The 16,966-nt window shown below is 39.4% G+C and overlaps 1 protein-coding gene across 1 annotated transcript in view; it reads right to left on the bottom strand.

The window, feature by feature from the left end:
- The window catches only part of CCDC38 (coiled-coil domain containing 38), a 38,340-nt gene that overhangs the window by 12,842 nt on the left and 8,532 nt on the right, over nucleotides 1–16,966 (bottom strand). Inside the window, exons 3-11 of the mRNA XM_034987246.1 lie at nucleotides 15,349–15,449; nucleotides 13,804–13,969; nucleotides 9,306–9,370; nucleotides 7,413–7,576; nucleotides 7,220–7,300; nucleotides 4,911–5,071; nucleotides 3,363–3,452; nucleotides 2,603–2,660; nucleotides 983–1,052 (exon numbers count right to left, since the gene is read on the bottom strand). Coding sequence (XP_034843137.1) covers nucleotides 983–1,052; nucleotides 2,603–2,660; nucleotides 3,363–3,452; nucleotides 4,911–5,071; nucleotides 7,220–7,300; nucleotides 7,413–7,576; nucleotides 9,306–9,370; nucleotides 13,804–13,969; nucleotides 15,349–15,449 — 956 coding nt within the window. The remainder of the gene's footprint in view (nucleotides 1–982; nucleotides 1,053–2,602; nucleotides 2,661–3,362; nucleotides 3,453–4,910; nucleotides 5,072–7,219; nucleotides 7,301–7,412; nucleotides 7,577–9,305; nucleotides 9,371–13,803; nucleotides 13,970–15,348; nucleotides 15,450–16,966) is intronic.

Genomic DNA, 16,966 nt, shown 5'->3' with positions numbered 1-16,966 from the left:
GCATATAGTTAACTATACTGTACATTTAAATTTAAAAATAGGACGGGGCGCCTGGGTGGCTCAGTCGTTAAGCGGCTGCCTTCGGCTCAGGTCATGATCCCAGAGTCCTGGGATCGAGGCCCCCATCAGGCTCCCTGCTCCGCGGGAAGCCTGCTTCTCCCTCTCCCACTCCCCCTGCTTGTGTTCCCTCTCTTGCAGTGTCTCTCTCTGTCAAATAAATAAATAAATAAATAAATAATCTTAAAAAAATAAAAATGGTTAGGACAATAGATTCTATGTTACTTTTTTTTTTTAAAGATTTTATTTATTTATTTGAGAGAGTGAGAGAGAGAGCACAAGAGGGGGTAGGGTTAGAGGGAGAAGCAGACTCCCCGCCGAGCAGGGAACCTGAAGCAGGACTCGATCCCGGGACTCCAGGACCATGACCTGAGCCGAAGGCAGTCGCCCAACCAACTGAGCCACCCAGGCGCCCTATGTTATTATTTTTTTTTTTAACTATAATTAAAAAAGAAGATCACTTGTATAAGATGTGTTATATGTAATAATGGATGGTGTTTTGAAATGTTTTTTGTTCCTTGTGAGTTTCTGTGGTTATATTCAGGATGGGGTTAGCTCAAAGTCAGTCTTGTAAAATAGAGGGCTGTTTTGCTGAAGGTTGATTTATCTTACGGTACAGCTACACAGCATATCTCAAGCTCCAGTAAAATGACAAGCAATCAGGAAGTGACTGTTTTATTCTCTACAGGACTACTGTAGAGAATATATGTATCTCCTAAATTATTACCTTCTTATAAACATTTTTCATAATATGCTGACAAAGATGAACTATAGATGCAACTGGGAAACAGTGTCAAAATCATAGTTTCTTCTGGAAAGTTGTGTAATATTTGGAATAGAAAATTTTAATTTTAAAAGAAAAAAATGAGCACTTATACTTTTCATCAAACACAATATTTAAATCAAAAAAAGATAATATGGTTACCAGATCATAGTCCGTATCATCGTCTAAAAAGAATTCCAAACTGTCTTCTGAACTGATACTCTCAGCGTGGCTGTAAAAGAAAGAAAATGTCTGATTTCTGAGCCATTTTCAGTCAACAGATTTGCTTCATTTCTAAATTGTCTTTGGAACCTAACTATAACATAGTCCTTTTCAATAGCCTTTTTAGCCTTTTAGGGAACTGCTGTTTGCAGGAATCAATGGATTCCACACATATGCAAAAGAAAATCAGATTCCATCCGGATAAGGGTGACATATGCAAACAAGTGAGACCACAAGGAAAGGCCAAACCATATGGTACCAATTATTTGAGGTGCATTTATAAGAAATCTTTTTAAAGAAACACATGACAAGCTACATTGCTGCATCTGTTTTGTTCCTTTTAATGCAGTCTTGACAAACTAAACATGTGCTCTAGTGCTCAAAACAAAGCTTGTTCCCGGAGTAATACAATATTTCTCTTCTGAAGAGCGGATTTTACTTTTTAAAATATCTTCTGATCAGGTTGGTTGGGGGGATGGGGGACGAGGTACACTCAAAGAATAACTATGTGGTTTGCATAGCAGCTCTGGAAAAATCCTTTAAGAAGGATAAATTGAAAATGATTGGAAAATTAAAGAGACAGAGACTAGGGAGAGTAAGGTGGCTGTTGGTGTGATCTAGGTAATTAACTTATTGGTAAGGATTCAGGTCAGCAGTAGGCTGTTAGTGGTTAAGTTTTGGGGGAGTCAAAAGTTACATGCAGATTTCTGATGGCATAGGGGGTTGGCACCCCTAACCCCCATATTGTTACAGAGTCAACTATATATGGACACACTACAAATTAACTATTCAATCATTGAACAACATCCAGATTGTTTCCAGTTTGGGGCTATAAAGAATAAAATTGCTATAAATATATTTGTGCAATTTTTTGTGTGCACATCATTTCCATTTCTCTGGAATAAATGCCTAGAGTGCAGTTGCTGAGTTGGATGGTAGGTACATACTTAGTTTTTAAAGAAACTGCCAATTTGTTTCCCAGAGTGGCCACACCATTTTACATTCCCACTAGCTACAGAACAAGGGATCCAGTTTCTCTACATTCTCATCAGCATTTACTGTTTTCATTATTTATTTTAATTTTGGCTCTTCTGATAGATGTATATATTGCATTGTGCTTTTTTTTAAAAAAGTTATATATTTTCTTAAATAGCCAGGGTTGAGAACTAGCAATTTATGAAATAATGAGTATGAATGAGGTAACAATCAAGTAAGGGACAAAACAAAAAAGCTTTATGGTCGGATTGCAGCAATTTTGAATGACATGGTAAAACTGCAAACACAGGGGTCAGCAGAGTAGCTTAGTAAACAACTGGGCAGTGGCTCTGCGAGAGAGCAGGCAGTTACTGCCAACAGCAGTGGCAGGCACTCGTCAAAGAATGCACGGAGGCCTCTGGGAGTTTAGCCACCTCAGGAGCACCCGGAAATGGCAACCACTACCTCCAGTATCTGTTAGGACGGGTATGCGTATGTGATATCTGTGTTGAAGAAAGCCTAAAAGGGTTATTTTCTGAAAAACACTCACAGTTTCCAAGAGAGTTAATCAAGTAGGTACCGTACCTTGATAAGGATGATTTCTTATTCCCTATGGTTAGAGTGGGCTTCTTGTGTGGTTTTCCTGTTCAAAATGTCCAGGCGAAGTCCACATCATTTGTGATGGTGGAGATGAAAAGAAATAACGTGGAATTGGAAATGAGTCCTTGTTATTTGGTGCAAGATAATCATTTTTTCTGCATGGATATGCCCATTCTTTTTATTATTATTAGAATGATAATCATAGAAAGTGGAGTGAGCTCCTCTATTCTACTGAAATTGGGTTCCAAGCCTAAGAATAAAATCAAAGGCACTGGTTGCGGCCGGGGGGGGGGGGGGGCGCGGTGCAGGGTACATATTGTCAAAAACATGATATAACTATTGATAGTCCCAAATCAGGGGCATAAATTGTGAAATATAATATAATATAATCATGGTTCTTTTTTTACCTAACCATATATATTTCATATGTAATGACAGACTTTTAAAAATCAAGGCAAAAAATAAAAATGGTGGACATTTGAATTGTTACATCTTGTGGAGGGGATAACTTGTGCCAGGTTCTCTGCCTCTGATTTCTGTGCCTGTCCTGTCCATTCATCCTCTCCAAGCCTTGTAATCATGTCAGAGAGAAAGAGATGGAATTCCTAGCTCCCAAGGATTACGGGTGATGTGGACACCACCTTTTGTTTTCCAAGTTAGCTCATAGGTCCCAGATTTCCAATTTGAGATGGGCACCTTCTCTGGTTTTACTTTTGTGAATGAAGTCCCAAATCTCTGGTGTTACCTTGGCGACCTCTTTCCATGTAATAGTCATCTGAAAATGATACCTTCCCGGCATCCTCATTACTGCCCTCTGCTTTCGTTGTATTTAATTCTAGAAATGAAAACAAAAGGGAGAGAGATGGGAGGAGAACACTTCTAAGAATGAGAGGTTTGTCTCATGGTGAAGGTAGAGTTACTGTGAGAACTTACAAGGACAGAAATATAGGATGGGGACATTGTAACAAGCAAATGTATGATGCTGACGGCAAGGGCTGGTCTCTGGACCAGGCAGAATGGAGGGGAACTGACCTGCAGGGCATGAGGAGGTCTCTATTTCCTGCATCAGTCAACAGCCTGATAACTTCTATAATCCCCGTGTCAGCCATTCACTCCTCTGGACTGAGGGACTCATTGCTTTCTGAGCATCCTCTAGTTAAAGGACAAGTCTAGGGGCATTGAATTTTAAGCTGCTAAATGCAATTACTTCCTGATTTTCCTTTCTATAGGTTTTCTCTCTTGTCAGTGTATTGAGTTTAACCAGGTGCCATCATTGTGCTCACTACTCAAAACAGTCATGTACAAATGATCTAATTCAATCACAGCAAAGTGAGCTGTGACAGCCATCACTACTGTGCTGGTAACTGTTTAACCATCGCCTCTCCGGAAGAGTTCTCCCTGGTTTGCAGTTTACTGGCTTCTATGGGGTAAATGCTCTTACCCCAGAGTCTCAGGATCACCTCTCAGCTGAAGACTCTGCAGAGAACTCTCTGGGAACTCCAGCCTCCCTACACCCTTAGCTCTGTCCTTGCAATTCATGGGGACTGCTGGGCTCGTCCTCCCTCTGCTGCATCCTGGGAATGCTCCCCAGGCACTATGCTGAGGCCATCATTTGGCTCATCTCATTTTCTCTCCTCTCTCATGGATCGTTCTGCTTCTCTTCTTGGTGCCTAATGCCTGAAACCTATTGCTTCATATATTTTTCAGATTTTTTTAGGCAGGAGGGTAAGTCTGGTCCATGTTACCCAAAAGTTGCTAGAAGTGGTAGTTTTCCTCTTTGATTTGTAACCCCATTTAATCACTTACTCAATTCTTATATATAATAGATCTATTTTTGGTCCATTGAGCTGACTTCCTAATACCAGTACCATGCGGTGTTAATTTCTGAGACTCTGATAATATATTATATAATACTTTAAAAGATTAGTAATACTGGGGCGCCTGGGTGGCTCAGTGTGTTAAGCAACTGACTCTTGATTTTGGCTCAGGTTATGATCTCAATCAGGGTCCTGAGACGGAGCCCCACATTGGACTCCATGCTCAGCAAGGAGCCTACTTGGGATTCTCTCCCTCTTCCCCTCCCGCTCCCGCACACACTCGCGCTCTCCCTAAATTAATTAATTAATTAATTAAATCTTAAAAAAATAATATCAGAGATAGTGGGAATCCTTGTTCAGGTTCTGCTTAAAATAGGAATTCTGACTGTTTAATAAATAACAAACAAATAAATATTGAAACAATATTTGAGAATTAGAGCTATTTACTTAATTGAAATTAAGAATATGTGACTCACTTGTTAGTACTGGAAGACTGACATTCATACTCTCTCTACTCTTTGTCATCTGCGCCCTTTTCAGCGCTTGTTGGATTTGCCAGTGTTTTGGAGACAATTTCAGCAGAAAAAATCCATATTTCATGTACTCTCTAAGGAGGAATTCTGTTTTTGCTATCTCACTACTCAAAAGAAATGAAGATATCATTAGAAATATCCATGTGAAGGCATGTTCATAAAAAAAAGGTTTCACTAAATTTGTTCCCTTGATTATGTATTTGAATAATAATTTACATAACAAAAAATGTTAAGTAGGGTCATAAAAATATGGGCATCAATAAGATAAAATGAGAAGAAAAAAACCCATAGGAGTGCTATTTGAATAAAACATGCCAAGGATATACACACATGGAATAGACTGATGATAGTTTTACTCATTTATTCCTGAGGGAAATGTCGTATTAAATTTTAGACATAGGAAGAAATTAGAAGGTAGCAGAAGATGGTACTTTTGTGAGAAGAATAAAGAAAACACCCATGAGCACCTACTATGGACGCACGACAGAGTACCATTTCATTCTCTGTTTAGCACTTTACAGTCGGTATAATTCCCATCTTTTGGAAGAAGAAATGAATGACTTGCAAAGTCATCTGTCTACTAAATGGCAGAGCCGGCACTCAAACCCGGGTCTGGCTGACTCAGATGCCCAAGCTTTCGCCACCAAAATCCAGGGACTTGGCCTGAAAGCCTCTCCCCAGCCTCACAGTGCTTTCCCATAATCGTGTTACAAAGTGGACCTTGAAGGAATGTTTACAATAACAATGAAGTCCCTTGTGAAAGGGTGGTCCACCCATATCCTTCCAGGCGTCCTTAATCATACCATCTTCAATACCCTTATCAATATTACTCCTACACCAGTATCTTCAGCTCCGGTACTTCTTTCAGGCAGTGCCTTCCTTCAGCCCTGATGTGAGCGTGAGATTCAAGAGTCAATAATCAGCGGGCTCACATATCACACTGAAGGATGTTGGGAGCCCCTCATTCTACTACCACTTTGTTATTAGATTGAAAGCCTCCCAGAGGTGTTACAAGAACAGGGTTAAAATGGCTAGCATTGGACAACTTCCAAGCAAAAGCTTCAGAACAAGCTCCCTTCCCCTTTGTAAACAGATTTCCAGCCCTACCTGCAGTGGACGACCTTCCTGGGCCATCTCAAGCCCATAAAGAAAGAAAGAAAAAGGAAATAAATAGCAGGCGCCTGTATCCTTTGTGCTGTTTCCCAGCTTGTTTTTCATGACTTTTTGCTCCTTTCTAGGATGATGAGACACATATACACTAAGCAAGTTCTTTTCAGCAAGGCTGTTTACCGGGTGGCCATTGTGCATAAATATAATACTCTTTGCAAGCCTAGAGGCTGCTGCTCTCGTTCTACAAATAGAACAGAATCTTCTAATTACATGATGGAGTGAAGGAAGGAAGGGAATTCTCCAACTTGGAATGCCTTCAACTTTAGGCTCCTACAATAGAAGAAGCTCTGTAGCCAGAATGTGTTTGAAAACACACATTCTGTTAGTAACAATTGGTTTCTAAGAAACTACCATCCAATTCATTTGCTGTATTTTAGACAAGTTGTTGTCCTCTTCTCCGAAAACTCTAGGACTTGGTTTTAGAGGAAAGGTAAGTATCAAATCCTCAAAAAGAAAAAACAAAACAAGTTTTTGTCATGAAATTCCTGTCCAAGAATGATGATAGAAGGAAGCTTCTTTAGATACTTAAAATTAGACCAAGTGAGATACACTTGACCACAGAAGAAAACATCCGGGCTTGAAAGAAAAAAAAAAAGAGTGGTGGGGGTTATAATAATTTTATCCCAACTCTCCTTCCTGTAATTTTTGTCATTATAAATCCTGGTTTTTAATATCAATTCTAGGTTCAACTAAGTGGAAGTGCCAATTATAGTTGAGAGGTAGTTGTAAAAATGAATCCCAATTTCAGAGATGTTAAAATGTGGAAAGAAATATGCCTTCGAACAAATGAAAAAGGACACTTAGAAAATAATTTATGGTTTACTTTTAACATTGGCTTGCTTCTTTTCAGCCAGTTTCTAGGCTTCTACACTGACAAGTTACAGAAATTTTTCAGCCAGAGGTCACTGTACTCTGATAACCAGGCAGAGACAGAAGGACCTTGATCGACAGATTACTTATTTAAAAATGAGGTCATACTTAGGAAGTCATCAACTGTTAAGGAATATAGGTCTGGCTAGGCACATATAGGTTTCACCAGGGCTGGGACGTTCGAGAAGGAAAAGATGGTGCCCTGGGCTCACCTTTTCACCGCCTGCACCTCCATACTGGCTTTCTTCAGTTCTGCTGTCATTTGGAGTTTGTTTATAGTTTCCTGTGCTGCACTGAAAAGTAACGGGGATTTGTTAGTTTGTTTTATGTTGTGTTGTATTCCGAGAAACTAAAAAGAAAGAGGGAGGGAAAAAGGTAATTTGGCCAGAGTGAAAAAAAACGAACGTTTTAAGAGCATCTACAGATCTCTGGTCATTTTCTCGAAGGAACTCTTCAAAGGCCATTGCATCTTCTTGGAGCTTTTTTTCGGCTCTTGTGAGTTGCCATTCCTTCGCCACCATGTGTTTTTCAAACTTTTTAATTGTATTTCTTTTGGTTGACAGGGCATACTAGGAATATTGAAAACAGAAGTGCACATTATGGCACATTTCCAGCTCATTGCTAGTACATTTCAACAGTCTCATAATAAAGGAAAAATAACTTGCATAGTAAGAGATGACATGTATTAGAAATAATAGCATGCCAAGTCTTGAGACGATAGCCTTTGTTTTATGAAGGAATTTATTTGGGGATCATTAGAAGGGAGACTAATTCCTCTCTTTCACTTTTATGAAGAGGCTCAATATTGTTCCAACATGGCTTTGTCCCACAAATCAAAAGTAGCTACATACCCCTCAGGCTCTATCCTAAAAAATAAAAGTAAAAAACAAAAACAAAAAACTACGTATCTCTCCAAAGAGGAGGTCTACCTGGTATTACCCACAATATACCTCCAGTATTTCTGGGCATTGGGAAATTGGGCTGTCGGCCGCAGTGGCAAAGCCGCCTCCATTAGGAAGGAGCACCGGAGAATGAGGTTTGCACCCTGCTATACCTGTGACACATTCCTCCAAGCTGCCCGAGGGTAGGAGTGTTTAACCAGCCTTCAAGAACCCTGGGTAAATCCCCAAATACAACTTTGATATCTAGCTTTTATTTATTTTTTTTAGTTACAGACTATAAGAGTTCACTATGGTTTTTAATGCCATGCATGAACAAGGAATTATAAATAAAGTCACATACATTATAATATAAATGCATTTAAAATATGTAAATGAGATCATTTTAAAGAAATAACAACCAGGGAACCAGGGGCCAGATAAAGTCACCAGAGGTCGTCAGTAGAGGAGGGGCACATGTGGAGAACAGACTGAGTGTAGGGAGCAAAAGTGGAGGCAGAGCAGTGTTCAGAAGTTATAACAATAATTCACGCAGGTGATACTGGTGACGTGGATTACAGTGGTAGCAGGCGAAGTCATGAAAAGCAGTGTGAGTATGGATATATTGGGAAAAAAATACATTTGAAAGTATATTCGGATGTGGGTTGTAGGTAGGCGAGTTGAGGATAGCTCCAACGTTTTTGGCCTAAGCAACTGGAAAAATGAAATCACTACTCACTGCGATGGGGGCACTGCACGAGATGCAGATTTGCAGGGGTAATGAAGAGTATAGAGGGGCAAAACTTTGGAAATGGGAAGTCTGAGGTGCCTACTGGGCATCTAAGTGGAGATGTTAAGAACTACAGTTGCCTTTGTGAGTCTGGAGTTCAGGGAAGACGATCAGGGTAGAGAAATAAGTTTGGAAGTTGTTAATGGGAAAAGTGGAATTTAGAGCCATGGGCCTGGAGGAGGGTAGATAAGCACAGGGCGAGGAGTGAGTCCGAGGGCGTTCCAACATTTGGAGGTCAGGGAGAAGAAGAAGAAAAGAAAACTGTGAGGAAGCGAGCAGCCAGTGATGAGGAAGGACCGAGACTGTGGGTCCTGGAAACCAGCTGAAGAAGACATTTCAAGAAAGAGGAAGTGACCGAGTGAGCTAACTGCTGTGGAAGGGGAAGGAAAAGGAAGACCGTGAGGTGACGATTTGAACTTGGCAATGGGAAGGTCACTGAGAACCTTGACAAAAGCAGTTTTGGTGGAATGATGAGGACAAAAGCCCAACTGAAGTTGTTTAGGAAAGGATCAGAGGGGCAATAGATCTGGAGCATGTAATGAAAAAATAAACTGTCAAGGTGAAAATTTGGCAATGCTCTGCCAGAGGTCTTCTGTTTGACTAATGGGAGAAAGAAATTATTTTTACTACCTCCAGCAGAAACCGGTCTCTCTGGTCATTAATAAACTCATGAATAGTCCTTTTTGTGTCCGTACCTTCAAAGAAAATTGAAATAGACTTAGGTTTAGTTCATTATCCCTCAAGAGCTTCTATAAGATAAAAGCTATGTAATTAAATTACTGTATTTGGCATGTATCTGACTTAAAAAACCACTATCTCTTCAAGTAAACTTTTTTCCTAATCACTAAAAAACTAATTTCATAATAGTAATTACCATTTATTTTGTGTCCATCAAATTCCAAGAACTTTATTAGACACTTTAAATAAATCATTTTATTTGATCCTAACAATAACCCCAGTGAGGTACATATTTCTGTACCCATCCTGTATGTGAGCTCAGAGATGTCAAGATGCTTGCCCAAGATAACAGAGCTTACACGTGGCAGAAGGGGCATATGATTCCTAAGCCTGTGCTGAAGGAGACCGAGCTGTTTTAAATCTTAGTGTTTTGGCCAATCTGGATATAAAACCGAAGTCTTTTGGCAAAATGCGTGTGGAGATCACAAACCAAATTTACGGCATGAAAGAAAAAGATGACAACTAGCTTTACCATCTAGCAATAAAAAAAGACCAAAGTTTCCTTTCAAGGTTTCTTCGTTCTGGAAAAATTACACATGGGCTGCATTTCAACAATGTTCGCTTCATGAAAAACCAACAGAATGTGGTATAGAACAAAGTCTCTTGATTAAAACGTAAATAGAAGTAGAAACAAAACAGTGTTTCCCAAATAACCAGTGAGCCCATGCTGCACTGGGGAGCCCACAGTCTCCTTGGGTCATATTCCGCCTCCGCCTCTTACTAGCCATGAGATTCCTTGTCTGTAAAAATGAGGATCCTAATAGTGGTAGATTGTATTATTGTTCCAAACTATTTTCTGCCCCTGCCTGGAAGAAGATTATCTCTCCCTCTCTTCACTGGTATTGGGCTTGACCATTGACTTGATTTGGCTCACAGAATGCCAGTGGAAGTGACCTGTGTGGCTGCCAAGCATAAGTTGTAAGAACCACCACTGGTTCCCTCTTCCTCCCTCTGCCATAACTCCAGCAACATAGCAGTCAGGGGTTGATCCTTCAGTGCAGGACACATTGAAAAGCACCAACGTTGAAAGGTGAATGACAGACTTACGTTGTTGCAAGGCACTGAAATTTAGGAATGGTTTATGAGCACAGCACAAATCAGTCTAAGTGGGTCATTGCTATTATCTCTATCTCATAGTGCTATTGTGAGAAGGAAGTGAAGCAACATGCTATAAAACACAGAGGGGCAGAGGGAGAGGGAGAGAGAGAATCTTAAGCAGGTTCCACACCCAGTGTGTCAAGAGTAGACGCTTAACTGACTGAGCCACCCAGGTACCCCAACACATAATAACTTCTTAACAATTGTTAGCTATTATTAAAAATACAATTTGAATGAGTAAACACTTAATTTTTCCAGGTCAATAATAATAGCAGCAATAAAATGATTATTTTAATCATTAAAAAATAGTTCTGTAATTATGGGTGACAAACAACAAGCCTTGGAGTCAGACAGGCATTGGTTTGAATTCTGCATCCACCTAGTGACCTTTAATTAGTGATTCAATCTCACTGAGCCATTTTCATCAGAGGAGAAGAGACAGAAATATCTAATAGCATTTTGTTGAGGATTAGATAATATATGTGAAAGTAATAAGCACCTAGTTATAATGGTTTTCTTTTTAACACATAAAAGCTTTTTATTATAGAAATCCTCAACATTCATAAAATTAGAGCCATAAAATGAACTGTCTGTACTTCTCACCTACTTCAACACAATCAACATCTTACCTCTCGTTTCATCTATTGTCACCCCTCAGTTTCCCCCTCACTGGAACATTTTAAAGCAAATCCAAGCCATCGTTATCATTTAATCCATAAATACTTTAGTATTTATTTATCAGATAAAAAAGTTTTATCATCCCAAACAAAATGAACAATTCCTTAGTATCATCTTATACCTAGTCTGGGTTCAAACTTCCCCAGTGGTCTCAAAAATAACTTTTTAGAATTAAAAAAATTAAAATCTAAACAAAGATCAGTTTGGTTGGTATAACTCCTAAAGTCAATTTTTTACCTATAACTGCCATCCCTTACCTCCTCCCAAACTCTACCATTTTTCCATGCCATTTATTGGTTTAAGGAACCAAATCAGGGGTGCCTGGGTGGTCGATTTTGGCTCAGGTCATGAGATCGAGCCCCACACTGGGCTCTGCACTGGGTTTGGAGTCTGCTTAGCATTCTCTTTCTCTCTCCCTCTCCCTCTGCCCCAACCCCACCCCCTCTCTCCCTCTCTTAAAAACCAAAAACAAAAACCAGACCAATTTCCCTGTAGAATTTCCTGCTTAATGGACCTGGCAGATTGCATCGTCATGGTATTATTTAGCATGTGCTCAGTCTCCCATGTTTGCTTGATCAGATTCAGGTTCAATTTACTTAAAAATATTTTTAGTAGAAAAGAAGCATGAAAGTGCTTACTGTAGCTTTCATTTGGTCACTTATGATGGGTCACATGAATTGGAATACATTTCAATATAAAAAAATCCTGTACTGTCCATTTGCTAAATATTATAGTCATGCTTACCATTTCAGGCTACTTTAACATGATACTATCTGGCTGAGTTGATGTGATTTTATTCTTCAAGTCTAAATAGACTGGTTATAGTGGGTTTCCCATTTTGGCTCTTCTAGCTCTCCGGAAGGTTTTTTAACAAAGAGACCGTGTATGACAAAACTGTCTTCCAAGCACTAGTGTTCCTCAACACCAGAGTACCTCACCACTCACTGGGGATGTGATCCAGAGGAGTTTGTTGCTCTTTGAGAGTAAAACCACAGTCAAGCTGCCGGCTGCCTGGAGGGGGCACTTCTACTTTGCAGCCTAATCCATCTGTCTGTGACAGTTACCTGTGTGATTTCTTTGAGGTGATCTAGTAGTTGCCTACTATTGCATACACAAAAATAAAATAACTGGGCTCCCAAAGTAGGGGTCACTTGCCCATTTCACATCACGTAGGCTTGTCTTTAATCAGAATTTAGGCAGGAAATGTAAGGTTGGGAAATGGGGGTTTCAACCAAAGCAACTCCCAATTGGAAAGAGTCTGAGGGGGATTTCTTTATTTTCAGTGAAAATGTCTAAATTGCTTATCTGTGTAATCTGCAGAAACTGACAACCTGATTTCCATTGCTGACAGAGCCCAGATTGTCTTGGATAATACCAAACAGTTTTACCATTTCCTTTTTAAGAGTCTCCTGTATGCCATTTACTGTTAAGAGACCAGTAACCCCTCTGTCACCCAGCCTGGTGTCGAGGCAGGTCATCTGCAAAGCCGTATTTGCTGGTTCTCTCAGAAGTGGTAGTGGCAAGGATTTTTGACGCGAGCCGCTTTGGGTAGAACTCTAAAACAGGTCATGTATTTTAAGTGCCCTTGATGACTTAGGGTTCACCATTCTACAGAGGTGAACTATGAGACACAAGACTGAACCTCGCTATGTCCTATCCGCGGTATAGTCACTGATACTACCGTGCTGCTGACCTTTGCACTTCTTCGTACAACTATAGTGCAGAATATGCAGCTCCAAGATCTAAAGAAGTTCACATGGCGTCCCTCTTCTACACTAATTATTGACTCCAAAGTTCTTTCCCAAGTGTTTCTTTTTTGTTGTTCTCTGAAGATTTTTTTTTTAAATCACAGTTTGGCAAAGTTACCCAATTTTTAAGTTATCACAGCAAATCCTGGGCACGCAATGTATCTTTCTTCCTCCCTTCTTCCCTTCCTTTCTTCCTTACTTTTTAATTTTAACTTAAAAATTTAGACAAGACTCATCTTGGGGGAAGATTTTATGACCCCATTATCCTAGCATTAATCACTTCAACCTCACTTCAAACTGCTTTCTGTCTCATTTGTAAGCATTTCTTGATCTGATAAGTAAGAAAAGTCCATGACATTTTGATTAACATATTGTTCCTTTTCATAGAGCAATAATTAATATCCTGTAATATTTTATCATGTTGCTCTCAAGTGCCATTAAAACAGGTTGTGTTTTTGCAACAACAGGAAAACTTATTTAATTCTGTTAGCTTCCTGATTCTGGATATATGAGCTGTATGGCGTGGAAAATAAACACTTGTCTTTAGAAAGTTTCTATATATTTCTACATTTAGAAATGAGTTTAAATGGCCTTAGCCATAACCTTTAATACTGTATCATTTTGGCAATGACTTTCTTCCTTAGAGCCATGAAAATGAGTAACAATCTATTTCTTGGAAAAGTATGTTTTCTTATTTAAAATAGATTTTGTCCCGACTCTCAGTTTCCATTTACAGAGTACCTCCCCCCAACCATAGTATGAGACAGCATACCATTTTTTTTTTTTTTACCTCCAGGAAAGCCCCTAAACCTGACATCAATAGTAAATATTCAAAACAATATTCTTAAACAGTAATCTAGACTTACCTTCTGTTAATCTTAGAATAAGAGTGGGATCTAGCCCAAATTTTTCAAATGAGCCCCCAGCTGTGTCAGCGTAGAATGCTACTTGGCCCAGGTGTGAACGACTCTTCATTCGAGATGAAAAAGTAGACTTCTGGTAGACTTTCATGCTGCGGTTCATAATTTTTTCCTGCCCAAGTGCAAAAGTTTAAAAGAATTTCTAATATAACAAAATAATGTTGTCTTTAAAAATAGTAATCAGATATAAAAATATCATTTACAAAATAAGTCTCTTCCTCATTACTAGTAAATTTCTCATTACTAATACATTAAACAAGCGACTTTGAGTTCTTAATCTCTGAGGGACCGGGTATAGTTTGCAATTCCTTCTCTTATGAAGCTGAGCACAAATATAAAGACATTCAATATTTACTAAACATGTACCTCATAAATACTAGCCTGAAAAGTGTTCTGGCTTTATTTTCATTTTTATTCTTTAATCCTTGTGTTGCCCAGCTGCAGGTAACTTGGAAATTCCACTGATTTGAAAGGACTGGTTCTGTGGAATTGAATTGAAAACTTGAGAGGAAATGGACCTCCCCAGTAGACATAAATAAATCAGCCTTTTTTAAATTCATGAATCTTTGCTCAATTTAATTTTGGACACCTTCAATAAAACTAACACAAGCATAAAACCTTCACCTTACAGATGAATCTGTTATTGAGCATTTCTAGTTTCTTCATTCTAAATAGAATCAATCTTTACCTCTAGAAATAAGGAAAGCAAACCTCTTGAAATTCAAATCATGTAATAAATGGTATAATAATATAAGTAGTGAGATTAACTGCAAAGCACAGCTTTGTTAGCCTCATCTCTGGTTTAGCTTCATACCAAATAATTCTAAAATGACTCCCTCCTCCACTTTTGTTCCTACTTCCTTCTCTGCCCCTCTTCCCTAATACATACATATACATTCTCTTATCTGTATCTGGCTGGCAAATTTTAACTTACTCTTAACAATTCAGCTCTGGCTATGTCTTCAGTTAAGTCTTTGTGTGCGTGCGTGCACAGAGACAACCACACACACACATACACACCACCACCACAGTTATCCTTCTCTCCAACAAAGATGGTCACTCCTTTCTCTACATGTCTTTTGCTCTATTACTGTATTTTATCAACTCTAAGATACCATTTATTGTAGATGCACTATTGTTTTATGCACTGCTAATTATGCATGGCAACCCATCTATATAAGCTGGATCCCAATTTCAGGAATGAGAAAATGTGAAAAAATTATGGGCATTAGAATCAATGAACTGGGATCTACCATACTTGTCATATGTGATGGTCACAGTGTGTCTGTCTTCCCCCAGGGGGCAGTGATCATTAGGTCCTTACCATGGCTGGATGTTGTTCCTGTTGTACGTGCTTACACCCCAGCATAGTGTGCGATGCATTCACCCACACTTGACCCCTTGTCTTAACCCAGCAAAGTTCATAAAAGTGTTGGATAAGAGGATAAATTTCTAACATTAATTTGGATTGGGCTTTTAATCAAACTTTACCTTTTTCTTTGCTGCCATTTCATTTTCTTTGAAAAGAAACAGATCTTTGAAAAAGATCTTATATGGCTTGTCCTTTTTGACTGAGTCATCTTTTCCTTTATCTGTTAAAAAAAAAAAAAAAAGAAAAAGAAAAACATCTGTCATCCCTGCTCTGTTGACCAGAAGGGTAAGGCTTCCACCAGCCAGAATGGAGCAGGTGGATAGGTGGGTCTCTGGGAGGAGGACACAGGCAGCCTCTGCCTCTCCAATTGAGGTAGAGATTCAGGGCCTGGATCTCAAGGGCCAAAGACACAGCTCATCTGTCTGTTTCCCATGGCACCAAGTACAGTGCTTAATACTTCAGGGGGAATGAGTCTGTATTTGTTATGTGAATAGATAAGGGGGCCTATTACAGGATAGTGGGATCATATTTTGAGGCATTAAGATTTTGCTTCTTCCCATCGCTACAAATATATGTACTATTACCATTACACCGCCCTTTTGGTAGCAATAGACACAGCCACTACCCTTAGGGACATCCTCGGTCCATACTAGAGAGTCATCCAAAAAAAAAAAAACCAAAAAAAACAAAGATAATGACAAGTATTGGCAAGGGTGTGGAGGAATTGGAATCTTAACCTTCTGCTAATGGGAATGCAAAATAATGCAGCCACTTTGGAAAACAGCCTCAAAAAGTTGAGCATATAGTTGCCATGTGACCCAGCCATTCCACCCCTAGAAATGAAAACATATGTCCACATGAAAACTTGTACATAAATATTTATAGCAGTATTATACATAATAGTCAACAGATAGAAACAACCCAAATATCCATCAACTGATGAATGAATAAACAAAATGTGGTATAGCCATACAATGGAATATTAATCAGACATACAAAGGATACATACTCTAAGACTGATGAAACTTGGAAATATTATACTAAGTGAAGGAAGCCACATGAAATCCCTACATTATAAGATTCCATTATATTCCAGGAAATGTCTAGAATAGGCATATCCATGGAGCTAAAAGGTAGATTAGTGGTTGCTTAGGGCTGGAGGGGAGATAGGGGGTTATGGCTAAGGGGTGCAAGGTTTCTTTCTGAGATGACAAAAATGTTCTAAAATGGACTGAGAATTGGCTGTTTGCCCAGGGATTCAGTTGGGAAAGTGGGGAATGTCTGGGATAGAAACCTCAGGCAGGTTTATCTGTAGGTAATAGGTTAGGGAGAAAGAAAATTGCAGAGTGGAAGCTTTGAGCTCAACACGGAGTGTGCAGTGTTCTGATCACCTCCGATTCACATTGTGGGTAAAGGAAGGATCCCCTGCCCCAAATAGTATGAGATGACCGAACATATGACACACCACTCTGGACTGATGAGATAGATAGCGGTTTATTAGTCACTTATACTCAAGCCCTGGGGAGGAGGACACCACCTGCCATGCAGGGCCACATCAGGAGCAGAGTGAAACAGAGGGATGGCAGGAAGCAGGCTTTGTAGTAACGAGAGGGTGAGGTGCCCCCTGCTTCCCCCAAGAGGATGTAATTGACTTGTGAAACCCATCAGGATGAAAACCAGTAGAGTATAACTGGTCCAGCTGATGGGGAAATTGCTGGGTGGGGAACGTGTCTCACT

Source organism: Mirounga leonina, unplaced genomic scaffold, assembly GCF_011800145.1.
Source record: "Mirounga leonina isolate KUSES-001 unplaced genomic scaffold, KU_Mleo_1.0 Mir_418, whole genome shotgun sequence".
NCBI lineage: Eukaryota > Metazoa > Chordata > Mammalia > Carnivora > Phocidae > Mirounga > Mirounga leonina.
This window is presented reverse-complemented; position numbering and strand designations above follow the sequence as displayed.